Source organism: Hyla sarda, chromosome 1 (assembly GCF_029499605.1).
Source record: "Hyla sarda isolate aHylSar1 chromosome 1, aHylSar1.hap1, whole genome shotgun sequence".
Classification (NCBI taxonomy): domain Eukaryota; kingdom Metazoa; phylum Chordata; class Amphibia; order Anura; family Hylidae; genus Hyla; species Hyla sarda.
The window spans coordinates 480,436,012-480,463,012 of record NC_079189.1 but is presented as its reverse complement, the minus strand read 5'-3'; the positions used below and the strand labels follow the sequence as shown (position 1 = coordinate 480,463,012).

At 39.1% G+C, this 27,001-nt stretch overlaps 1 protein-coding gene across 1 annotated transcript in view; it reads right to left on the bottom strand.

Annotated features, from left to right (window-relative positions):
• Window positions 1-27,001, bottom strand: part of FBN2 (fibrillin 2) — a 230,049-nt gene that overhangs the window by 7,790 nt on the left and 195,258 nt on the right. The window contains exons 49-64 of the mRNA XM_056537296.1: window positions 24,685-24,810; window positions 22,840-22,992; window positions 22,312-22,377; window positions 22,088-22,213; window positions 21,408-21,527; window positions 21,091-21,213; window positions 20,874-21,005; window positions 19,102-19,227; window positions 17,500-17,706; window positions 15,404-15,529; window positions 14,698-14,820; window positions 13,078-13,194; window positions 11,420-11,548; window positions 10,971-11,090; window positions 10,365-10,593; window positions 9,390-9,561 (exon numbers count right to left, since the gene is read on the bottom strand). Coding sequence (XP_056393271.1) covers window positions 9,390-9,561; window positions 10,365-10,593; window positions 10,971-11,090; window positions 11,420-11,548; window positions 13,078-13,194; window positions 14,698-14,820; window positions 15,404-15,529; window positions 17,500-17,706; window positions 19,102-19,227; window positions 20,874-21,005; window positions 21,091-21,213; window positions 21,408-21,527; window positions 22,088-22,213; window positions 22,312-22,377; window positions 22,840-22,992; window positions 24,685-24,810 — 2,195 coding nt within the window. The remainder of the gene's footprint in view (window positions 1-9,389; window positions 9,562-10,364; window positions 10,594-10,970; window positions 11,091-11,419; window positions 11,549-13,077; window positions 13,195-14,697; window positions 14,821-15,403; window positions 15,530-17,499; window positions 17,707-19,101; window positions 19,228-20,873; window positions 21,006-21,090; window positions 21,214-21,407; window positions 21,528-22,087; window positions 22,214-22,311; window positions 22,378-22,839; window positions 22,993-24,684; window positions 24,811-27,001) is intronic.

The following is a 27,001-nucleotide window of genomic DNA, read 5'->3' as shown; positions in this document are numbered from 1 at the left end:
GGCAAAACAATACGTGCCGTATGTAGGTCCCGGGGGTACCAATATAAAGCCAAAAACAAAGAGACCCACAATACTAATATTATTTCAAAAAGTATAACAATCTTTATTAGACAATAAAAAACAGTTTAAAAAAATTAGAAAAAGGCAGAGGATGACCTTACGCAGGAGACAACAGGTGCCAGTGGACCTGGTATGGGTAATGTAGGTATTCAGTCAAGAGTATACATAATATAAGGCTGGCGTAGCTGCATGTTTACAATATCGTAACAATAGATATAATATCTAACATACATTGAGGTAACATAGGAAGCAGCAATGCAATACAACAGACATAAATAGGAAATACCTAAAAAAGACTACCTGTCATATACCCAAAGGCCAGGAGCACCAAGCACCAACACCCCAACGCACGTTTCGCGTATGGGCTTCGTCAGGGGGCGCCCCCTGACGAAGCCCATACGCGAAACGTGCGTTGGGGTGTTGGTGCTTGGTGCTCCTGGCCTTTGGGTATATGACAGGTAGTCTTTTTTAGGTATTTACTATTTATGTCTGTTGTATTGCATTGCTGCTTCCTATGTTACCTCAATGTATGTTAGATATTATATCTATTGTTACAATATTGTAAACATGCAGCTACGCCAGCCTTATATTATGTATACTCTTGACTGAATACCTACATTACCCATACCAGGTCCACTGGCACCTGTTGTCTCCTGCGTAAGGTCATCCTCTGCCTTTTTCTAATTTTTTAAAACTGTTTTTTATTGTCTAATAAAGATTGTTATACTTTTTGAAATAATATTAGTATTGTGGGTCTCTTTGTTTTTGGCTATATAACTACAACTCCCAGCATGCCTGGACAGTCTGGGCATGCTAGGAGTTGTAGTTATGCAACAACTGGGGAAGAACAGGTTGGAGACCGCTAAGTAGTGGTCTCCAAACTGTAGCCCTCCAGATGTGGCAAAACTACAACTCCAAGCATGCCCTGACTGTCCAGGCATGCTGGGAGTTGTAGTTCGGCAACATATGAAGGGCCAGATATTGCAGAACTACATGCCCAGCATCCCTGACTGTCTGGCCATGCTGGGAATTGTAGTTTTGCAACATCTGGAGGGCTACAGTTTAGAGACCACTGTATAGTGTTCTCCAAACTGTGCCACCTCAGTGCATGCTGAAAGTTGTAGTTTTGCAACATCTGGAGGACCACAGTTTAGAAACCACTACACAGTGGTCTGCAAACTGTGACCCTCCAGATGTTGCAAAACTACAACTCCCAGCATGCCCAGACAGCCTTTGGCTGTCTGGGCATGCTGGGAGTTGTAGTTTTGCAGCTTTCAGAAAGCCACAGAGAAGATCACTTACCGCGATCTTCACTGCAGCCTTCTCCACGCCGCACTTTCCGGCCGCCGCTCCTCCTGCTGTCGCCGCTGCTCCAGGATGCCGACTCCGCTGCCTCCGCCGGTCCGGGTAATTCGGGCCCTACTCCCCCCTCGCCGCTCGTGTTCCCCCCGCTCTGCCCGATCGGTGGGCAGAGCGGCGGTGATCGGAAATGCAGAGGGCATATGGATACGCCCTCCGTCCTTAGGTGACTGGACATGAGGGCGTATGCATACGCCCTCCGTCCCCAAGGAGTTAAAAAGCTATAGAGAAAATTGTAAAATATGTAAAAAACAGATAAAAGCCGCAAAAATAGAGACAGAAAGACTCATTGCCAAAGAGAGTAAAACTAACCCCAAAATGTTCTTTAACTATATAAATAGCAAAAAGGTCAAAAATGAAATTGTGGGCCCCTTAAAAAATGATGAGGAATAAATTATAAACGGGGATCAGGAAAAAGCATATATATTAAGCAAATTCTTCTCCACTGTGTTCACCGAGGAAAATTAAATGCCAGGTGAAATACAGTGTGATAAGGTAAACTCCCCAGTACAGGTCACCTGTCTAAGGCTGGGTTCACACTACGTTTTTCAACTACGGTTCCCGCATACGTTTTCTATCAAAAACCGTACGGAAAAAAAACGGATGGAACAGTATGGGAAAAAGTAAACCGTATGCGTTTTTAAACAGTATACTGTTTTTAAAAGTGCATACAGTTCCGTCAGTTTTTATAGAAAAAAAACCCATACGTTCTTGAAAATTTTGTCCATTTTTAATGGGAGGGGTCTTGGGTGGGGACTTTAGGATTCAAATTACTTTGCGCATGTGCAAAGTAAAAATGTATAAGTTTTTCCCATATGGAACCGTATACATGTGCGTTTCCCATTGACGTCCATGTTAAAAAAAACGTATGCGGTTGCAGTACGGTTTTTAAACAGGAGACAAAATCGTGGTCAACCACGGTTTTGACTCCGGTTTAAAAACCGTACTGCAACCGCATAAGTTTTTTTTAACATGGACGTCAATAGGAAACGGACATGTATACGGTTCCATGCGGTAAAAACGTATACGTTTTTACTTTGCACATGCGCATTTAAATCCTAAAGTCCCCACCCAAGACCCCTCCCATTAAAAAGGGACAACATTTTCAAAAAAACGTATGTTTTTTTTCTATAAAAACGGATGGAACAGTATGCACTTTTAAAAACAGTATACTGTTTAAAAACGCATACGTTTTACTTTTTCCCATACTGTTCCATCCGTTTTTTTCCCATACGTTTTTTGATAGAAAACGTATGCGGGAACCGTAGTTGAAAAACGTAGTGTGAACCCAGCCTAACCCAGGAAGAAGTACAGTGCCGCCTACAAAAAATCAAAACAGACAAATCGCCAGGTCCAGATGGCATTCACCCCCTGTGTTCTAAAGGAATTAAGTAATGTTATAGACAGACCCCTATTTTTAATATTCCGGGACTCTATAGTAACAGGGACTGTTCTCCAGGACTGGCACATTTTCCGTAATTACATCACTGGTTATGTATACTAGATTTATAGGGACAGAACGTTGATCCAGGGATTCATTCTGACTGCCATATTTGGAGTCGGGAAGGCATTTTTACCTCTGGTATGAGGGTTTTTTGCCTTCCTCTGGATCTACTCAGTAGGGACTCATTAGGGTTATAGGTTGAACTTGATGGACTCTGGTCTTTTTTCAACCTAATGGACTATGTTACTATGTTACCAATGAAAGTGTCAACTTGTATCCCAAAAACTATTTTTTGCACCCCAAGGCCCCTGTAATTTTGTATGATGCCAATAAAATATCCTAAACTAAAAGGATGCCCATGTAGCACACAAAGGCCACATTTGGGATCTTTCTAAGTATGTCAGAATTCAGGGAATAAATCTTGAGTTTTATTTCTTTGTCAACACCTACTGTGTTACAGAAAAAATGGGTTAAAATGAAAATTTTTTTTTTTCAATTTCACCTCTACTTTACTTTTATTTCTGTGAAACGCCTAAAGGGTTAATAAACGTGTTTAATATCATTCTGACTACTTTAAGGTGTGCAGTTTGTAAAATGGGGTGATTTATGGGGATATCTGATAGAGAAGAGCGAACTTTTGAAAATTTTGATTCGACAATGAGTATTGGGTGTTCCAGTGACATTAGCTCATCGAAGGAACAGGAAAACATGATACAAGTTAATTCTGCAACTGAAGAGCCACAACAAAGAATGAGCGACTTACAGCCTACTGGAACTGAGGAACTTCAAAATGGTAAATCTACCACCTGGGATAGTCAGTCAATTCCAATAGCTGGTGGTCAGTATCCACAGTTCCAACTTTCTCCTAGTCCTTGGCAATATTCCTTTTATTACTGGTCTGGTAGTAGCTCATGGATACCCACATGTTTCCTACAATACACAGTATTGTAGGAAATTACACAACCTGGAGGTGGCTGAAGCATGAGGAGACCATATAGTGTCTGAATGGCACAGCCTGGAGTTGGCTGAAGCATGAATAGAGACCATGTAGTGTCTTAATGGCACAGCCTGGAGTTGGCTGAAGCATGAGGAGACCATATAGTTTCTAACTGACACAGCCTGGAGCTAGAAACAGCATGAATAGACACTAGGGCTTCACAATCCCTAAGATTAAAAGATGAATTTTGCAATTCTGGCCCAGCAGTATGAGTAAACCATATAGTGTCTGAATGGCACTGCCTGAAGTTGGCAGAAGCATGAGGAGACCATTGAAATTTAAGATTTTTAACTTGAAATTGAGGATTTTGAAATTTTAACTCCCAAGTTTTAGTGTCCCGGGCCCCAGCGTGTGGGTACAAAGGACCAAATCACATGTCCCATGGCAGCCCAATAACAGAGCCTGGAGGTGGCATCAGTAAGAGGAGAACATATAGTGGCTTAATGGCACAGCCTGGAGTTGGCTGAAGCATGAAAAGAGACCATATAGTGGCTGAAGAGACAGCCTGGAGGTGGCCTCAGTATGAGACCTTATAGTGGCTGAATGACTGCCTGGAGTTTCTGGCAGCAGGGGGAAACCATATAGTGTCTGAATGGAACAGCCTGGAGGTGGCTGAAGCATGAGGAGACCATATAATGGCTGAATGGTACAGCCTGGAGTTTGTGGCGGCATGAAGAGACCATATAGTGTATGAATGAACCAGCCTGGAGTTGGCGGCAGATGAGAAGACAATAGGGCCTCACAATCTCTAAGAATAAAAGATGCATTTTGACATTTCCATTGAAGATTTCTGGTACCTAGTGCTACCATAAACATATATAGGTAATGTCCTAGGCCCAGCAGCATCACTAAACCATGTAGTTGCTGAATGACACAGACTGGATCTGGCTGAAGCACCAGTAAACCATGTATTGGATGACTCGCACAGCCTGGAGGTGGCTGAAGCATGAAAAAAGTATGTAGTGGCTGAATGAAACAGCCTGGAGCTGGCTGAAGCATGAGAAGAGACCATATAGTGGCTGAATTAGACAGCCTGGAGGTGGCAGCAGCATCATGAGTCCTGAGAGTGGTCCGGTGGGTGGCTACACCAGTACCCAGTAACGAAGGTGGGTGAAAAAAGGTCTGATGCAGAGGAATGTTTGTAACTGGGGAGCAGCACCTTAAATCTGTTTGGCACTATCCATATTTGTGAAGTGTTGGCGTGACACCATGGTCAATCTACTCTGATGCATCAGGTGGTTGGAAATCCTGACTGATTCATGCCTGATTCATCTTCACAAAGGTCAGTCTCTCCCCATTTTTCGTGGACAGATGAGTTATCCTTGGGGTGACTATGGCCTCCGCCACACTAAACACCCGTTCAGATGGCACACTACTGGCCGGGCAGGACAGCTTTTCAAGGGCAAACTCTGCTAGTTGCAGCCACAAATCAAGTTTGGCTGCACAGAAGTCCAACGGATCTTCAAGGTGTGTTGGCATGGGCATTTCAAGGTATGCCACCACCTGCTGGTTCAGGTCCTGCTCCAGGTGTACCTGCTGCTGATGAGTTGCTTCACTATGAGGGTGAAGAAAGCTACTCATCAGCGACTGTAGACTCAGGCTGCTACTGATGAAGCTGGTACTGCTCCTGTAACCCCACCCCTCCCCAGCAGCCATGGAAGTGGACAGTGAGCACAGGGGGCCCCCGATTCAGACCTGCGAGAGGATGGACGATGGCGCTGATAGGCATCGGCCAACTGACTACATAGGATGCCTCTGTAGTAGGTCCCTTTGTCCTCCCTCTCAGTGGGTGTAAAAAAGGCCCCTATTTTGTGGCGGTAGCAAGGGTCCAATAAGGTGGAGATTCAGAAGTCATCCCGCTGCTGAATGGTGACAATTCGGCTGTTACTACGCAAGCAAGTGAGCATGCATTGTGCAATTTGTGCAAGTGACTCAGAGGGACTCCCTGCCTCATCTCCACTGCATACTGCCATGTCACGCCCCCTCCCATAGACATGAATTGAGGGGGCGTGGCGTGACGTCATGTCCCCAGTCCCGGAAACCCGGAGGTTTTCGAAATTGGAGATTCAGCACCCGCAGCGGGCCCCCCGCGATCAGACATCTTATCCCCTATCCTTTGGATAGGGGATAAGATGTTTTTGTCCGGAATACCCCTTTAAGTAGTGAATTCAATAAGTGGTATATTATATGTTGTTTTTACTGTTTTATTTTAGTGAACTCACGAGGGCCCTGTGACTCACTAGACATTGTTCTGGTTTTATCAGTAAATATTATATACAGTCAGGTCCATAAATATTGGGACATCTACACAATTCTAACATTTTTGGCTCTATACACCACCACAATGGATTTGGAATGAAATGAACAAGATGTGCTTTAAAGGGGTATTCCAGGAAAAAACTTTTTTTTTTATATATCAACTGGCTCCAGAAAGTTAAACAGATTTGTAAATTACTTCTATTAAAAAAATCTTATTCCTTTCTGAAGTTAAGGTTGTTCTTTTCTGTCTAAGTGCTCTCTGATGACACCTGTCTCGGGAACCACCCAGTTTAGAAGCAAATCCCCATAGCAAACCTCTTCTAAACTGGCGGTTCCCGAGACAGGTGTCATCAGAGAGCACTTAGACAGAAAAGAATAACCTTAACTTCAGAAGCTCATAAGTACTGAAAGGATTAAGATTTTTTAATAGAAGTAATTTACAAATCTGTTTAACTTTCTGGAGCCGGTTGATATATAAAATAAAGTTTTTTTCCTGGATAACCTTTAACTGCAGATTGTCAGCTTTAATTTGAGGGTATTTACATCCAAATCAGGTGAACGGTGTAGGAATTACAAAATCGGTTTCAGGTCAGGTGATTGACTTGATTCAAACACATGTGTAGGGCAAACAAATGCTGACCGCACGCCAAATGAATCAATGAAAGTGAGTAAAAGATTGAATCATAACTCACGATTTCTTTGGAAACTTCTTCCGGATTTATTTTTCTTTTTTCATTTTATTCATATTGCACTTCAAATCGTCTTAAAAGACTGAATAGCAGCATATTTAGCAGCAGAATTAGACAGCATAAACAGTAGTTCCACCAGTCATGGCACAACGTTTCAGGGGCGGACCCCCTTATTCATGCTCTGCCAGGCCTCTACTGAAACTGTCTTCAGTTCATGTTTGTTCTTTGGGCATTTCCCTTCAGTTTTGTCTTCAGAAAGTGAATAAAGGGGTCAGCCTAATGATGGCTTGCTTCACTGATACTGATGTGACACTGATTGTAATTCCTACACCGTTCCCCAGATTTGGATGTAAATACCCTCAAATTAACCCCTTAAGAAATCAGCCCATTTTTACGTTTTCGTTTATTCCTCCTTGCCTTCTAAAAATCATAACTCTTTTATATTATCATCCACAAATTAGTATGAGGGCTTGTTTTTTGCGCAACCAGTTGTCCTTTGTAATGACATCACTAATTTTACCATAAAATGTATGGTGCAACCAAAAAAATACTATTTGTGTGGGAAAATTCATCAGAAAACTGCAATTTTGCTAATTTTGGAAGGTTTCTTTTTCATGCTGTACACTTTACAGTAAAATAGGCATGTTTTCTTTATTCTGTGGGTCAATACGATTAAAATGATACCCTTGATTATATACTTTTCTATTATTATACCGCTTAAAAAAATCACAAACTTTTTAACCAAATTAGTGCTTTTAAAATCCCTCTATTTTGCTGACCTATAACTTTTTAATTTTTCCGTATAAGTGGCGGTATGAGGGCTCATTTTTTGCGCCATGATCTGTAATTTTTTTGATACCACATTTGCATACATAAAACTTTACATCTTCTGCTCTGGTCTGCTCGATCTCAGACCAGAGCAGAAGACGCCGGGAGACAGACGGAGGCAGGTGTGGGGACCTCCGTCCGCCATTACAGATGATCGGATCATTGCGGCAGCGCTGCGGGCGATCCAATCATCCACATTAAGTGCCACACTTCTGCAGATGCTGTGATCTGTATTGATCACGGCATCTGAGGGGTTAATGGCGGACATCCGCGCGATCACGGATGTCGGCCATTACCGGTGGGTCCCTTGCTGCTATAAGCAGCTGGGACCTGCCGCGCATGACCCTAACATCGCTCTGATGTTCCTGAGAATCAATCTGCTCGCGGTTATGTATAGGACGTAAATGTCCTGCGTCGTTAAGGAGTTAAAGCTGACAGTCTGGATAAGCACATCTTGTTTGTTTCATTTCAAATCCATTGTGGTGATGTATAGAGCCAAAAATTTTAGAATTGTGTTGATGTCCTAATATTTATGGACCTGACTGTATATTTTAGGTGAGTCTGAATATTTCAGACTTGAAGCGCCAACATACTTGTATATTTCTTCCTCTGTTTTTACACCCTGGGCATAGGTGTTGAGTTGGCTAGCTCAGTCTAACTTTGGTAACAGTGCAGATTGAGCCTTTCTATACATATTTTTTGACTTCATATACAACCAAACTTTTATTATGATGAAAACTGGCATATTGCATGAAGCTTGTGGTGATTGGTGATTGTAAGGAATTGTGCCTTGTGCATTGGTCTGTGCAAGACTTCGCAACTTATGACTGATCTGCCCTGCGTGCTGTCAAGAGGGGGGGGGGGGGAGCTTCATGTGAAGGGGACTTGTAAAAAAAAAAAAAATTAAATAAAAGGTAAAAGCAATGCTAATTCCCCTCCCATTTGGATTCAGTCCAGTAAGGTTTGCTCCCTAGCCATTTTTTTATATTACCTTTGCCTGTGCTGCTGCATTATCATTTTGACAGGAAAAATGGTCCCCCTCTTGAAGCCCAATGGCAGGCCCAATGTATTACCAAGGCATCCATGAGCCTAAGAGTTTCAAGTATCTCCCTGTACAGAATCCATAAGCATAGCCTAATAGGTTGCCTGCTAGTATGACATGGACAAGCAATAATGTTTTGCAATAATGTGATTCCGAAGAAATATGAAATCATTCAAATGATCACTGCCTCAAGCCCCCTAGTGGCACGAAAATATATATCTTTTTTTATAAAGTTTTATTTAAAAACAACCTGCCCTTGAAAAATAATAAATATACCATTCTTATATTAAACAATTTTTTTTTTTAAGTTAATGATAAAAAATACATACAGTAATTGAAACTGTCAGTTCAGAGTCCCCCACCTTTTGCTAGATAAAAATGGGTGAAGCCCACAGCAGCGTGCTTCACTTCCCTGCTTGGCACTTCTTGCAGAAGACAGGCTCCATTATCATTATAGTCTGTGGAACCCATCATCTGCAAAGTGACGGATTGAAGTGCTGAGACCCTGATCAATCACAACTTCTGACATGTCTGCATAACATGCCAATTTTTTTTTTACAGTGAAACTTTAAGCTTGAAAAACTTTAAATCCTTAACCTAATGTCAAATCTGTAGCAATCCAGGAGGTCTACATTTATAGTCACATTACAATAGTACTATGTAATAGTTGCACATATTCTGAATACATATTACCAGGTAATTTGCTCTTACCACTGCAGTATCAGTGTCCTTTGAACTTCTCTTTGCCCTTCCAGTTTTCTTTGGATAGCCATTTATTTTACATTCATAACACGTTTCTGGGGACAGAGCATTTTCCTCACTTTCCTCTCTGTTAGCAGATAAATACTGGCCTCTGTTAAATGCCAATCCGGACACACAGTGTCTGCAAGAAAAAAATACTTCAGTCAGTGTATGACTGATATTGTTTTTTCATCCCCCTTTCTACTGAAATATGTGCCTTTTGGTATGTTTACTCTTTTATGCTGCAGGAAATAGCACTTGCTTTTACTTTATTGTAAGGCTATTTTAGTCAGTAAATAACCACTAGCTGAAGAGGTACTCCGGGAAAAAAAGTTTTGAAATCAACTGGTGCCAGAACGTTATACATATTTGGAAATTAACACTTACATTGATGTGATCTAAGGAGGTGCTCAACTCCAAGTGCAGTGGTGCACCTATGTTGGAGTGGAGGACCTGCACCTATGGATCACAATGTGGTTTCACAACTGTGGTTAATGTAAACAATGACATTAGCTAACCCTTAAAACTGATGTAAAATTGAGACATTAGCCAGTATATCCTTATATGAAGGACACACTTGAGCCCGCACACCACGCCAAAATATTTGTAAATTACTTCTATTTAAACATCGTAATCCTTTCAGTACTTATCAGCCTCTTTATGCTCTAAAGGAAGTTTTTAGTTCTTTCCAGTTTGACCACAATGCTCTCTGCTGATACCTCTGTCCATGTCAGGAACTGTCCAGAGCAGGATAGGTTTGCTATGGGGATTTGCTTCTACACTAGACTTTAATTCTCGAGCAACTCCCTTAAAATAGCAGAAGCAGGAGACTGAGGGGAAAAAAATTTTTAAGATGCCTTAACCCTGCTCCCCCACCGCACCCTACCTATTTATGTCCAAGGTAAGTGGCCAAAACTACTGTCTCCCCCACAACTGGCAACTCACCCTTGACCAACTCTGTAGTATCCAGCAGGACATCCACAGAGATAGCCTCCGTCCGTATTGGAACAGCCGTAGTTACAAGGATTGCCTGATGAACACTCATTTACATCATGACAGGAAGATGAAAACTGATCGAACGAGAATCCTGGTGGACAAGCACATTTGTAGCTGCCCAGTGTATTGTAACATGAAGCAGATCCGCATGTGCTTGGAGTAGAACATTCATTCTCATCTGTGGGAGAAAATATGTGGTGAACATTCATGAAACTTTTATATTAGATAAAATCCTCAAGTACAAATTGTATTGTTTTACTTGGATCGATTTGAAGAAGATAAACTCCTCCTGTCTCTGTCTGTGGGTCAGCAGCATTATAAGAGTTGGATAGGATAATATTCTACAGCCCATGTAATGGTGTCATGGAGAGGAACTATTTTTGATTATATTTTTGTCCCTAGCAACTAGTCTATCTCAGACTTTGCCTCTGAATTGAGGAAAGAAAAGGAACAAAAAGGCTTGGGAGAATTGACGACATGATGTTATTGCCAAATTGACCCTATATAAAATGTTGGTAGAATATCCATGCAATTTTGAATTAGTAGAAAGCTTACCAACACACTGGTTCCACTGGTAATGCTGAACGAAGCCCTGCGGACAGCCACAGCGGTATCCACCAGCTATATTCTGACATCCATGCTGGCATCTATGATTTCCATCACACTCATCAACATCTGCAGACATCAGGAGAATACCAAGGTCATATCAGTACTAAGTTGTACAAAACTACATATTAGGGGAACAAATATCAAACCAATGTCAAGTGTTCTATCAGCTCTACCTCTGCTGATGCTTATGTGCAAATGTATAGAAAAATTACTATAAATATGTGAGGTCTTTAAAATGGTGCTTTCTAGGAGTCTAGCTTTGTGTTGTCACTTTTCTTGCAGCTCTTTTCACAAGTGTACAGTACAACACATGTGAATGGGGTTTTCAAAGGGGAGATAGTAACTGTGAACATCTATAAAAGAATATAACTGTAACTATCCAAAGCAAGGCATACCATCACAATTTAAGCCAGTTGAATCCAGGGAGAATCCTCGTTGGCATTCACAAGTGAAGCTGCCAGGGGTATTTTGGCACATCCCTTTAGGTCCACATAAGTTAGATTGCAATCCACATTCATTGTTATCTGTAAAAACATATTGTAAAATAAACATTAACTAGAATACATGGATGATGGGATCATGCGCCCATTGATGTAGTAAGCCCCAAATGAAATGCATCAAGGTATATGGTTAAGACAAGATATGTTTTTCATGATAGAATCACAAGAAAGTTAGCTAGAAAAATAGAGGTACTCATGTCTTTACAGTACCTGAGGGTATTGACATTGCAATGACTAGCTTAAAGTATCACTGTTATTTGAAAAAATCTTTTGAAATGTTACATAGACATGCAAAACCTTTTGAAAGGTCGGGTGAGGGTGTTCGGGCTTCCACCAATCGCTAGCATGAGCCAGGCAAACACTTCACTCCCCAGCTTGCTGCGATCTCTATCCAGTTCAGGAGACCCATGGACTTATAATGGAGCCCATCTCCTGCAACTGGACAGAGGTCACAGTGAACTGGGGAGTGAAGTGCACATGCTTTTATTCTAATCTTGGGGAGGTCTGAACACCCTGACCAATGAAACATTTTTACATGTCTGTGTGACATATGAAACATTACAGGAGCACTTTAACAATGCAAGCACAGGTTCAGAGGTTTGCTGAGGCTATCTTTATTAGCCACATTACTCAATTGTGAAATACATGATGGGGCTATAAATGTCTATGGGGACTTCATCTTTTCATCATTAGGGTTGTCTTATCTAGTACATCTCTAAAAATTAGACAGAACCAGGGTAGATTCAACAAAACTAGTGAAATGGAAAAGTGTGGGTATTGGTCCATAGCAGCCAAAATGAGTCCTTCATTTTCAAAATGGGCTCCACTTTTCATTTTCACCATTTTGATAAATTTCTTCCAACATGCTCATATTTCTTTGCAATGTATTACTGAGCAACAGCAATGCATTACACATATGGATGAGGTGTGAAGTCTTATGCATGGCCCTTTTCTGAAAAATGTTGCTGGCGATTGCAGCTTGAAAGTGTGGGGGACATTATCTGGCAATTTTCACTTCCCACAAGTTTTATTCCTGACCCTCAGGATATTGTGAAATACAGGACAGCTTCAGAGCCTGAGATGGAAGCAGATCTTATATTACAAAGTTTTAGCATATCTCTCCGAAAGGAAAAAAAAATAATAACTAAAAACACATTATTGACCTATTCCTGAGAATCCTTTTACAGTACTCTGATTAAAAAAAAGTGATGAATTCATAGTGGCAAGAAGTAAGAGAACTTTCAAAATACACCACTGTATGTATCTGCTCTGACCTGAATGAATCTCATGAATATTAATGGGGCGGTGACTTCACTGGTTCCAATACAGTTATTTGGCAGCTTACAGGGTCAGGCAAGAAAATGGAAACAGATTTATGTTTGGCCAAACTAATTTTACAGTGTAAAAGGAAATAAATTCAAGCCAGACAGCAATGGATACATATAATATAATGACAAGTTAAAATAAAGATCTCCTTTTAATGTTGACATAGAACATGTCTAGTTTCTTGCGCAGATGTTTAGTGTTGTACTTATACGTTAGTAAGTTCTCACCAATGCACGCTGTGTGATGTTGGGTAAAGCCCGGAGGACATTTACAGCTGAAACTTCCAATGTTGTTGACACAAAGAAACTGGCAGTTATGCTGTTTGGTTTGACATTCATCAAGATCTAGAATAAATAGAAATGTCTCCGTTAAGCCATTTTCCTTCTTTAAGCAGGTGCACTCATGCTCAAGTCTTGAAATGTTGCAGATGTTCTACATTCAAACACTGAAAGTATTTCCTCTTAAAGACTATAGAAATGGATGTGGAGATGTTTGTGGAGTGCAATAATATATTGGTTAAAGGGGTATTCCGGGCAAAAACATTTTATCCCCTATCCAAAGGACCTCCCGCAATCTCCCTGCAGCACCCGCATTCTATGCAGGAGCTGCGTCTCCAGTTTCGGAAACTTCCAGGTTTCCGGGACTGGGGACGTGATGTCACGTGACACCCCTCCATTCATTTCTATGGGAGGGGGCGTGATATTTGGTAATAGGCAGGTTCTATAGAAATGCAAATGGAGTGCAGGCTATTGTTAAATTTTGTAGTGCTTACTGCCATTCAAGAATAATCTTTGACCTATTTGATATTTTTCTCATTGAGAATACATACTCCCATTGTAAGCAGAGTAAGAAACCATTGGGCTTTATATCAAAACTTGGAATGAAGACCCACTACTCAAAAGATAAAAAGCTGTAAATGGGTTATCTGGTGGTGTCTTATTTAGGTGTTCAGGCTGGGTTAAAAGTAACATCACTCCTGCCCAATCCCTTGCCATTGATGGGCCAACACTCACTAGGTCCCCACTGATTTACAAACCATTGGCTGAGGCAGGTCACCAGTGCACCTAATAATCAGCTTAGCAAGCTCTTCATGTGTGTTTAGATTGGACCACAAACTGGAGTTCAGTGATTTGTCAGAAATGAGGGAACCTTTATGTATTTGATGCTGCCCAAGGTTCTGGCAGCATAAATATGGGATAAGGGATAATCTCCCATAGAGAGGATCTTACAGCTATTTCACCCAAGCTAAACCTAATATACTGGGTTATAGTGTGGGTGAATAGCTGTAAAAAGAAGGGTTACTTACATATTTAGGTAAGATGTTTCCTGAGATCTGCCTGTTACAATCTCATTGCCATTGTGCTCCAGTGTGCAATGGAGGCGGGGAGACGGCTTACCCAGCTCTCCTGGCTTATCAGTATTCACTCCCCAGCTTGTCCCCTTCCGTAACCTGAGAAGCCCTGGGGAGAGGGGGCTTTGGGTGGGTTTCTCTCATGTCTCTCAAGTCACAGAAGGGGACAGGCTGGGGGGTGAATATTGATGAAGCAATTTTGGTCAGTATTTTGATTAGTATTTTTACTTTACTGGCCAAAATACTCTTTGTGAACATGCCTGACACTGGCACAATGACTAAGCCAATTTGAATTGCATACAAAGCTCAGTTTCCTTTCCCAGAATGTGTATACTGCTGCTGTTTTAGGATAAGTTTAACTGTGCCTGATACAAGAAACCTCCAGTGGCATGTTACATGATGATGTTATATGTGATACCATTATTATTTTACTCGTTTGCACCATTAGCCCTGTTGATTTGGCAGCCCTGATTAGGGTGGTCTCGTTTTCACTAACCTTTACAAGTTTTTCCATCTTCTTGCAGAATATATCCTCGAGGACAGGAACACTGGTAGCTGCCTTCTGTGTTCTTACAGATAAAATTACATGGTTTGGGGGACTGTGAGCACTCATCCAGATCTATAAAAATAGTAAAAAGCATAGTAAAAAAATGTATATCCAAAAAACACATAACCACTGTCTACTTTATACAATTCTTGCACCTAATAACCAGTGATTTGCTTGTGCTGATTAGATGGCAACAACAGTTTTTATTTTTTACACTATTAAAGGGATTATTTTTAAACAGAAAGGGATTTTCCCTATGTATATCATTTTTTCTTGAACTGTTAGGTTTTAGGTGGTAAAAAACAGTACAAAAATTAGTTTTTAACTTTACTTAATCACATAGAAAAAAAGTAAGAATGCATGAATTAAAATTAATTTTTGTTGTTTTTTTTTTTAAAGAAATGCTGTGCAAAGCTGATACTGTATTATGCCTAATGCAGTTCTTGAGGGTGGGAGATGGTAGTCTATGATTTAGGCATGAATTCTCAAATCATCTACCACTTCCAAAAGTCTTACACATGGTATAAATCAATGTACTTTATTTGTTCCTCCCAGAATATGACTTTTAATATGTATGATATATGTTAGTGGAGATGTTATATTGCTTTGTAATATTTGAATTAAAGCCTTATTTACAATCCCAGGCGTGTCTTACCCACACATGAAGTGCCCCCGATGTCAGGTGTGTATCCAAAATTACAAAAGCATCTAAAAGAACCAATGTTGTTGACACATTGCCCATTACGACACAGGTTTGGCATCACTTTGCATTCGTCAATATCTGTACAAATAGAATATATTATATTAAAGAGAGAATGCATTCAGTAGATTACTATTATAGTATTATATATTATAGCGCTTATTCAGATTAATGTTTTACTGAATAACAACATACATAAAACAAGAGAATTAACATGTTCATGTGCAGATGACCTTCAAGCAAGTATTATTTTAATTTAGTTGCAGCTGATTTAATTTACAGGAAAGGCTAATCAATTATAAAATGTTTATTAAATTTTTTTTAAACTATCTTTTTGAAATTTTTAATTACTTGTGCTTTAGAGGTGTAGAATACTAAATGAGAAATAGTACATGTTAAATAAATTGTAAATAGAATTGGTAAATACCAATGTTTACCAAAGCATACTTATGATGCACCATTTCACTTTGTTCAATCTGTTCCTCAAGTAATATATTTTTTGAGAATTATAAATTGCAGTCTACTACATATTTTCCCTTTTACCGTTCACTAGAAGGCTATGAGCAGTTCAATAGGAACTGCACATACACTGCAGCATATGCCATATTTGCCAATATACTGGCAACATACTCCAAAAGTGTTAAATGAATGATGCCTCAAAATTTCCTGCACCAACAGTTCTCATCATGTAAAAAAGAGACAACCAAGTGGTGTATTCAACAGAGCTAAATGGAGCATGGATGGTTAACTGCCACTCCATTCACAAATGATCAATGGTTCCCATTAGTTTTTTAAACAGTTCATACCAGTTGCAGAGCAAATAGGTATTGTATAAACCAGACTCTCTATAAGGCTATGTTGAGTGACCTATAGTCCATGTTAATAACAGTAAAAGGATTACAAAAGAATAAAAAAAAAAAAAAAAAATGTGTGTAATATGAGATCTGCTCACATCTGCAAAAATGGAAGTCAATTTCTCTACTGGATCCCTTACACAATGGGCCCTTGCACCCGAAGAACCCCATTTACTTAAAATGTGTGTTGGATTCTGCAGAGGTGTCTGTCATTTTGACTGAAAAAATTGCACCATCACATGCACTGTTATATTTTCCTATCATAAATAGTGAGATCTGTAATAGTGAATCTAAACCATGTTATAAGTGAGTGGTGAAGGGTTTATGCTTAAGTACAGCCTTTTGTTTAAAACAATATTTTCCTATTTTCTACCCTCATCTTTGTGTTCAGTACAGAGGAAACATGCAGTGATCCTTCAGTTAACCTCTCCTGCTCTTTTCCTTGGAATGGATTTCTTTTTTTTTTTTGGCTTAAAGAGTACCTGTCACCAATTAAACTTTTAATATAGGGTTCCTTCTGTAATTAGCAGACACTTTCCCATTCACTTGCTTTAAAGATTATCAACATAAATATGTTTAAAATGTAATATAAAAAAAAGGCCACTAGCCGGCGCTTTTCTGTTCCCTGCCACAATTAATACAGTGAGTTTGGTCTACTCCCGGCCTGGCAGGAGTCCATACTGCTTCTAACATAGAAACATAGAATGTGTCGGCAGATAAGAAATATTTGGCCCATCTAGTCTGCCCAATAATCTGAATCCTATCAATAGTCCCTGGCCCTATCTTATATGAAGGATAGCCTTATGCCTATCCAATGCATGTTTAAACTCCTTCACTATATTTGCAGCTACCACTTCTGCAGGAAGGCTATTCCATGCATCCACTACTCTCTCAGTAAAGTAATACTTCCTGATATTACTTTAAACCTTTGCCCCTCTAATTTAAAACTATGTCCTCTTGTGATAGTTTTTCTTCTTTTAAATATGCTCTCCTCATTTACAATGTTGATTTCCTTCATGTATTTATAAGTCTCTATCATATCCCCTCTGTCTCTTCTTTCTTCCAAGCTATACATGTTAAGGTCCTTTAACCTTTCCTGGTAAGTTTTGTCTTGCAATCCATGTACTAGTTTAGTAGCTCTTCTCTGAACTCTCTCTAGAGCAGTGATGGCAAACCTATGGCATGTGTGCCACTTACCTTTTCCATCTGTTGTGTATCCAGTACCATGTGGGCAAAGCTTTTTATACTGAGCAGTGTGGGGCAGAGGGCAGAGTTCACATTGGTTTCCCCAGCCTCTACCTCCATTACAGCAACATTCAGACTTAGTGACGTGATTGCGACTGCTGGATGACATCTGACACATTGTTTGTAGAACTTCAGAGAAGCAGAAGCCCTGGCGTGTATCTGATGGTAGTAAGAAGTATAAAATTATGTTCTACTCATAATGTTCATTTACAAAGTAATTTTACAAAATATGCAAAGCATGAAACATTTAAGACCATTTATAGTGACACTACAGAATCTCCGCCCAGAGATTTTAAAGGTGGAGCTGGCAGAACAAGCTGGCACTAGGACCGCTCGAATATGCTCCGTCCCAACATACAGCAATGCATTTCTGGGCGGATTCCACCGCAAGATTGAACATGTTTTTTTTTGGGATCTGGGATCATCCGCCACTGAAATTCCATAGCATAGAAAAATTTATTTCCTGCATCAGAATACTGGAGCGGAATTCAGCTTTAAAAATATGTAGTGTAAATGGGCCCTTGTAGATGATATTTCCTGTGTACATAACAAGATTATAATGGAAATGAAAGTGAATGTGTATATGTTCTATATGGGTGTGTGTGGGGGGGGGTGGTCTCTTAGAATGATTCCCTTTGGCAAACCCAAAAAGCACACATTCACAACTAAGTAAGCAAATCACATATTGTTTAAAGGAGTTTGATACAGAGATTACAGTTATAAGTACTGTGGGGGACATAGTCTAAGCAAAATGTGCCAGTTTCCTGGCCCCGACTGTGCAAAAAAAAAGGTGTACAAGCCTTGCACCAAATTTATTATGTGTCTTTCATGCCTGACCAGACACTTTTGAGAAGTGTCTAAAAAAGATGCAAAGCTAAATAGTGCTGGAAGAATGCACCAGATTTAATAATGCTACAAACCTTTATTTTGGTACAAAATATTGTTGTATGGTTGGGCAGCAAAAAAGTGGTATAGTGAAAGGTAAAGTGTCTAACATATCCTCAACATGTGCCTTTTTCCTCATACAGTGTAATCCACTGTGATAAATTTGACACAGCTTCTGGCTATCTGATTTAGTTTAATGCCTTCTAAATTTAGGACAGTAGTAATAAATCTCACCCATTTTTTCAGATCATGCAAAATCTATGTTATTTTTTAGCTATTTGACAAAAAGTTACAAATTATTTGCCCTATTTCTTTATTGCAATCATCTTAAAAAGTATTATTTAGGCAAGACATCACTTGAACATCAATTATCTGTTTCCAAGTAAATATTTGCTATGGTTGTTGTCATTTTATTGAATAATAAGATTACAGATATCTACTGTTGTTTCTTTTAATTTTAATCCTAGAAAATATCATAAGTTTGCCTATTGGCTAACCAGGACAGTTGCACAATGGGAAAGTCAGCATGTTGGGTTTATTCTCTGGTTTAAAAAACAAGATATTATTTGCTTTAATCAATAGACCAATATTTGACCATAATAGTTTAGTTATTTGGAAAAAATGTGGAAAGAAATGCTAGTAGCATAAGATCAAAACATTTTTTTTTACCAAGGCATTCTGTTCCTGTAAGTGATGGCTGAAATCCTTCATTGCAGTCACATCGATAACTTCCAATGGAATTGACACAACGGCCATTTTCACAGATGCCTGGTTTTATGCGACATTCATTCTCATCTTTTTCAGGATAGATAAGATACACATAGAGCAAAATATTAAATAGATAAGGATACAAATAGAGTGAAATTTTAAACAATCTGTTAAAGGTAATCATTTACTTCATGTATTTTTTTGTGTTTGTATGTATATAAAGTTTACAAAGATATACTAACTAGTATTTTCCAGTTATTCTTTGTTCCCAGCTTTACCATGATGCTCTTTAAATAAGAGTATTTATGGGGTTATTCATTGGAATTAGTTTAATTCTCATTGTCCCCAGGCTGCATGCAGAAATAACAAATACTTTAACTCACTTTCCGCCTCACCCTCGAAGCTCTGGGATATGGGTGCCCCAACTCCAGCCGGTCTCTGCTGACAATCTGCTTTACCGGATCTGGATGGAGCTGTAGACATAATGTCACAGCTTGGCTTCTCCAATCACGGGCCGCAGCGGTATCCCAACCCAACATTGGTGAGCGGTACTGTCAGTTTCCCTGGCTGTAGGCGCTACATTTTGCAGCTCGGGGGAAAGCAGAGTCTCTAAACGTGGACAGGGGTCCTCAATCCCAGAGCTATGAGGAGTGGAGTTAAAGTGTTTGTTAAAGTATTTGTTACTTTTGTATGCAACCTGGGGACAATAAGAAATTAACTAAGTTCACTGGTTAGCCCCTTTAATAGTTTAGAGCCAAGAAACCAGACGTAGGATCAGTAAATCTATTTTAAAAATATTTTATTTAAGGTACAGAACCAGAAAGCTTTTTTCGAACCCACAGTTAACATGTTACACATTAGTATACGAACACATGATGGCCCAGATTTACTGTTGCAAATGTGGCAGAATTTGCACCAAAAAAACTGTCTTATATGCACCACATTTGCTTAGACTAGACTTAAACAGCCTGATCTACTGTGATAAATTTGGAAATGTTACAGGTTTACACTATCTAAGGCTACATTCACACCTGGGGGAGGGAAAAACCAGGCTCTACCATACCCCAGCCGGACCGGCACTGAAATCCATTTACTTTAATGAGCCGACCGGATTCAAACGGTGACTCGGGTCGGTTCATTTTTTACCTGTATCCGGTTTTGTGACCAGACCGAAAACCATAGTATACTACGGTTTTAGGGCCGGTCAGGAAACCACATACGGGTCAAAAATGAGCCGACCGGAGTCACCGTTTGACTCCGGTCGGCTCATTGAAGTAAGTGGATTTCAGTGCAGGTCTGGCTAGGGTACGGGAGTGCCCGGTTTTCTCCTCCCCCAGCCGGATCTGGCAACAGTAGGCTGAAAACGAGGTGTGAATGTAGCCTTAGAATAGGAATCGAGTTGATTTGTGTAGTTCAAAAGGGTTAAAAGTTTTAAGTGTTATTGTTACAACCAATCAAAGGTTTTTTTATTGGTTAGGGTCTGAGCATTCAGACCTTACCAATTGGTAAAGCAATACGGAAAAAAAAATTCGGCAGATCGCTCCTCTCTTCATTCAAAACTTTTGACATGTTTATGTGAAATCAAAAGTTTTGTTAAATGATAGCAACACTTTCACAATGTAAATAGACACAAAAATATAAATAAACTCATTATTTAAATAATTTTATAAGTAGTTTCACAGTCCTTCTGAACAACCCTTAAAATCTGAAAGTACAAGATATTCAGTCCTTACCTACACAACCTTCTCCATCTGGTCTTCGAGTCATTCCAGGAGGACAAATACACATAAATGTCCCAATGAGGTTTTTACATAGCATACCCCTGGATTCACAGTCATGGATCCCTTCGAAGCATTCATCGAGATCTATAAGGTAGTACAAGATATTTACAGGTGAATTTTTTTTTCTTTTTTTTGACTCAATAAGATGTGTGAATGTTACTTCACTGACCTTTACACATCTTCTGATCTTCCCTCAGAACATATCCAACAGGACATGTACATTCATATGAACCGTAAGTATTGATACATCTGAATGCACAGATCAGAGGATTTAATGCACATTCATTGATATCTGGAGGGACAAAACACAACAAATTGCATAATCCATTATGTGTAGTGTATATTAACAACTATAAAACAGCACTGGGCTTTAGTAAAAACTTAGCAGAACTACTTTTTCAAATCTGTATTAAATAAGATGTTAGCACAATTAGCATGTACTCAATAAATACAATCCTTATCAGCCCGGCTGGACTAATGGTATACCTTCACAGTTCATCATAGGTCCAGGTTCAAATCCTTCATCACAAGTGCACTCAAAAGTACCAATGGCGTTAGTACATGTCCCATTGCCACAGGGATTGCCAATAGAGCATTCATCAGTATCTAGAATGTAAGATAAATTCTACATATTACAGAGAATTTACAAAAAAGAAAAAAGAAAAAGGAAAAGAAAAAAGTACACCACGGACAATAACAACTCTATATTACAATTTTTTTTCTGTTTTTATTATTTGGCAGGAATAGCTACAGCAACTAAAATATTGTGGCCCATAAGTAAAGTTTTAGGGGTTCACATTTAGCCAAGTGATGGTAAATATGATATTACTATTTGGACCAAGCTGTGAAACAAAGGACATCTAATTCTCCATTGGTATGTGTGGAAAGATGATTATTGGTCTGGATAGAAGAACTGAAATACGGTGGCCTAGCTGTCCGTGTTGGAGTGGGTTTCGTCTGGGTGCTTTGGTTTACTCCTACACTTCACAAACATATGGATAGGTTATGTTCACTTGTCTAGGATAGGTGAAACTCATTTTGGACAGGGGCTGATGTGAAAGGCATTATATAAGCAACAAGAAATACATAAATGTGTTTGGTCAAGTAGCACATACATTATAGGTTGCTTGATAATAATATTGTGGCTCCTAAAAGATGACACATACCTACACAAGTGATTCCAGTATAATCTAGATTATAACCCATGGGACACTCGCACCGGAAAGATCCATCCGTATTAATACATAGACCGTTTGCACAAATTCCTGGATTTTCTTTGCATTCATTGACATCTATAACATAACAGGAAAATGGACAGAATAATAGCCACTAATTTCCACAGCTGATCTAATCCATGATTTATAGACTTTAGTATGAAAAACAGTGTTACCTTCTCTGTCACCTTCAGGACCTGTAATGGTACCATGTCCAAATGGACATAATTCTTGAAAAGCCACTGAAAAGAGGACAATACATAAATATAAATAAATGGAATATTAATAATTTTATAGAAAAAAACATTTTCTTCTTGCTTAGAACAGAAGCATGGCGAGTTTTTCAAAGTTTCAAAGTAACAAATGGCAAACAGACTTTGCAGACAAGACAAAAAAATAACAAAAATGAGCTATTTAGATCAAAGCAAAGAGGTCTGGCAAAACACAAAAAGACAGAAAAAGACAACTAAGTCTTATAATCATCCTTCACTATGTTTTTTAATATTCCACATAATTGGTCTTAGCAGTTCTCCGACCACAAAAATCTCCCCCTTATTAAGGCATCATTAATGTTCCTGTTTGGCATTTAGAGCTTCTGGCCATTATAGATTGAATTCTGGTCAAAAACATTAAGACATTTGTCTATGATAAAATGGAGGCACAACGACATTAATACAGCAGGAAGTTCTTTAAGCCTCACATACCTTCTCCTTCTTTTGGACAGAGTTCACAAGGATCTCCCCAGCCCTCTCCTGTCATTTTGCTGCAGCAACACATTGCTTTTGTGCTGTTATATGCCTTGGGCACTGAACATTTCCCATTTTCAAATCTGGTAAAACAAAAGCTTTGCCGAGTATCTGAAATAAACATGAATTTGTATTAATCATAAACATGAATTTGTATTAATCATAAACATGAATTTGTATTAATCATAAAAAGACTGAACTCATGAAAAGGTAAAAATACATTATTTGTATTTGGGCTATTATCATTTTTGTATTATCTTAAATGTACATGTATTGAAGGGAATCTGTTTATCAGCATCACATGCACTGACCTGTTGGGACAAACTTGTAGTGAGGGTGACACTGATAACAAGAGTGTTTACCTTTTTGAAATCTGTGGCTCTGTTGTTAAGTTATACCCATTCGTCTTAATATGATAATGAGCTGGCTTGTTGCACTCAGGGCCTTTCTAAGCCCCAAGTGCACTCTGACATGCAACCTATCTCCTTCTCCATAAATATTCATAACCCTTCCCCTGTAAAATCTTATTCATGATAGAAAAGATTTTGGCAGGTACTGCGCATGAGCCACTTTTAGGGTACACAGTAGCCTATAACTATGATTGAGTATTCGTAAATGCCACGAGAACAAATGCAGTCATCGGCAAAGTGCAATAGGCAGACAAGGTGCTTATGTGCAAAAGATAAGTATAAAGATAGGATGGAAAATATCAAAGAACAGATGTGTCTTTGTACTTATCTTTTTCAAATAAGCACCTTGTCTACCTATTGCACTTTGCCAGTGACTGCATTTTATCTTGTGGCACTTTAGATGTGTAAAGGATTTGTAAGGCGAGGGACAGGTACCAGTGGCATAGGGGCTGCCCTTTCTAGCGTGAGTGCCCCAGTTACATGCCAAACTGCCAGGGTACACCCTACATTAAGGGAAAGTGCAACTGTTAAAAAAATTGTTTATATTACAGGGTGAAGTAAGGCAGGGCAGGGAGGGAGAGAGGCACCATTGCAACTGTATATATAGATATGTATATATTATCTCTGCTATCTCATAATTTCAGAATTATGGTTTTAGCAATTCAGAAAGGTCATATATGTTTAGAGTTTTTTTTTTTTTACTATAGTTCATAATTGATAACTGTGTTATGACGTTATTATCAACAAGAAGTATTTCCTTCAACATCACTATGGTGAAATGATGGTGCTCATTAGAAGGACTGCTTCAGTATTTATACAATGAAACTTAGAAATCGAAGCACATAACATTTATGGTTGTGTCATAAACATCCATTATTGGTGGCATAAAGCTATACAGCACAGAATGTTTTGCTAAATTCCAAACTTTATCCACCTGTACCACAAGAGCAGCCACTACGCCTAGATATTGGCTACTGCCAAATTGACTCTAAGTAGGAATTGCTCCTACCTAATGGCCCTTCATTAGTGATCCTTTTCTACAAACAAAACCTCCCTTTGTGATATGGATGAATAAGGACCTATATGTTGTGTGAAATCGTATTGTGCTATACTACCTGCTATTTGATGTTTGTGACTCAAAATAGATTACTTGCATACATTTTTGCTGTATATACAAATAGACTAGTAGACTAAAAGGAATAGAGACACTAAAGTTCGGTTATTCAAGCAATCAGCATAATTGAAAGAAGGAAAAGGCAGGAGTGGTGTACTGGTTGTAAGTCTAGGGGGTGATGAAAGTAGTGGAGAGTAGGTCATGTGAAAGCAGAGTTTGCATTTAGGGTAACATAAGGAAGATTAGGGAACAAATGTAAAAAAGAGAAACTATACATACCAAAACATCTTCTCCCATTATCTGATAAAACAAATTCAGGTGGGCAAACACACTGAAAGCTTCCTGGTGTGTTTGCACAGGTTCCAAAAAGGCATATATTGGGCTCTTCAATACATTCGTCAATATCTAGAAATTTAAAGGAATACTTTTAGGAGAACTGTTGCCTTTAGGAGAACTGTTGCCGGTCATTTTTTATTCTGATAACAATACCTCTATAAGCAATACGCCCATTACACATTTTTTGAAAGCTGCTATGATCTTGTTGTATGTACCAAACACTTTCTTAAAGGGGTACTCCAACGAAAAACATCTTATTCCCTATCCAAAGGATAGAGGATAATTTGTCTGATTGTGGGGGTCTCGCCGCTGAGGACACCAGCGATCTCCGAGCTGGCAGCAACAGTGTCTGGAACACAGAAGCTTGTAGCTTCCGTGTTCGGGATATCACGCCTTGCCCCCTCCATTCATGTCTATGGGAGCGGGGCGTGACAGCAAGTACGTAGCCGTCACACCTTCTACCATAGACATGAATTTGCTCCGTGCATGGATGACTGGGGTGCCTGAGGTCACAGGGGTCCCCAGCGGCAGGACCCCCTCAATCAGACATCTTATCCTCTATCCTTTGGATAGGGTATAAAAAGTTTTTCACCGGAGTACTCCTTTAAGAATCAATGATGCTTTATGGTCTGGTCACTTTTGTGTCACTTTCCACCTTGTTTTTAGATGCCCCCTGTTCAAACATAGTATTTTCACATTAAAAATATTATATTTACTTGCATATACCACCCCTAACCACATGGTGTGCTTTTACACAGATGCTCCATAAACAATACAATGCACAGGACAAGAAGAAGAGAAATATGAAGTGTACCTGTCACTTTATAAAAAAAAAACTTTTGACATGTCCTAAAGACATGTGAAAAGTTTTGGTCCTCAGAGTCTACATTTTCAGACGTCGACCAACTTATAGAATGAGCAAGGAGAAAAGTGCAGCTGATTGAGATATACCATAGACTTACATTGTAAGTCCAAGCACTTAGAGCCCTCTCTCAGCTAGTTCTATCTATTTTTCAGACCAGATTGATCAAAACTTTTGAAATGTCAAAATTCTTTTTAAAGTGACAGTGCCCATTTAAGTCCAGTTAAAGCTTTTGCAAAACAGAAATGACACACTATGATGTGTTTTTTTTATGTTCCATCAGAGAAAAAGATGATTTTAAGTTACATACCACACCTGTATAACCAGTGACCTACAGATGATGTGAATGATTCAGTAAAAAGGTACTACTTGTATTGATTGAGACTCATTGGTGATTTAATTTTTGTATATCATTGTTGCCATATTTGTATCCTATCTCTGTTTAAGACAAATACTATTCCAAACATTGTGTCAAACAACTTCTCTATAAAGAAACTTCATAGAAGACGGAGAGGAGCTTGGAGAGCACCATTCAGCCCGTAACTGTTCTGATTAAGGGTATTGGTCTGTAGCACTAGCAATGAACTTTGTCTAAAAAAATAGTAATAGAAAAAATGAGAGTTGGTCTTTGAAGTCTGGTTGGAGTAAATGTGAAAGTTTATGTAGGATTGTGTGTAATTTTTTCCAGTGATTTATAGCCAATGCACTGAAAGTGCTATAGGACAGTTATTAAGGGTCACTTAGGCTATAGGCAATACTTGTATATTTTGATGTCTATAATCTGACAGAATAATAAAATATATTAACAGCTTCTGGATATGTACTGCACAGACTTCTGATGTCTTTCTTCCAAGATGAAAATCATTCCGAAAGATCTAAAACTTTTCACAATCCTAAAGAACATACAGACACAGCTAATAACAGTCTTTTATGGTGTTTGCCAAGCATTACAGTTCTGTAGACACTGACATTAAGTAGACTGTCTGCATACAGACATGTGCAGAAACAATTATCTCCAAAAATGCTAAAGTGTCCATTTCTGTTTGTGAGAGGTTTTAATTGCTGGGGCTTTGTATTTGATGTTAGTCCTGATGCGTAATGTTATATCTTGTTTTATTTCATTTGTCAATGGACATTAAGCAGACACTTATGTGGTGAAAGACATGTTTATTGTCCTTTGCACAGAATATGAAGAATAAAACAGGTTATACCATTGCTTGCCAGCTGCTGCTGGAATACCAGAATGCTCCACTGGAATCAATGTTTAGGAATACATAAATGCCTCAAGTATATAAATGTGTGTAGTACTGTACATAATAATGTATGTGTCCACTAGAGGTCTGTACCTGGATTATATTTGCCATGAGACAAGATGAGTATCTTGCGCTTTTTCTGCTA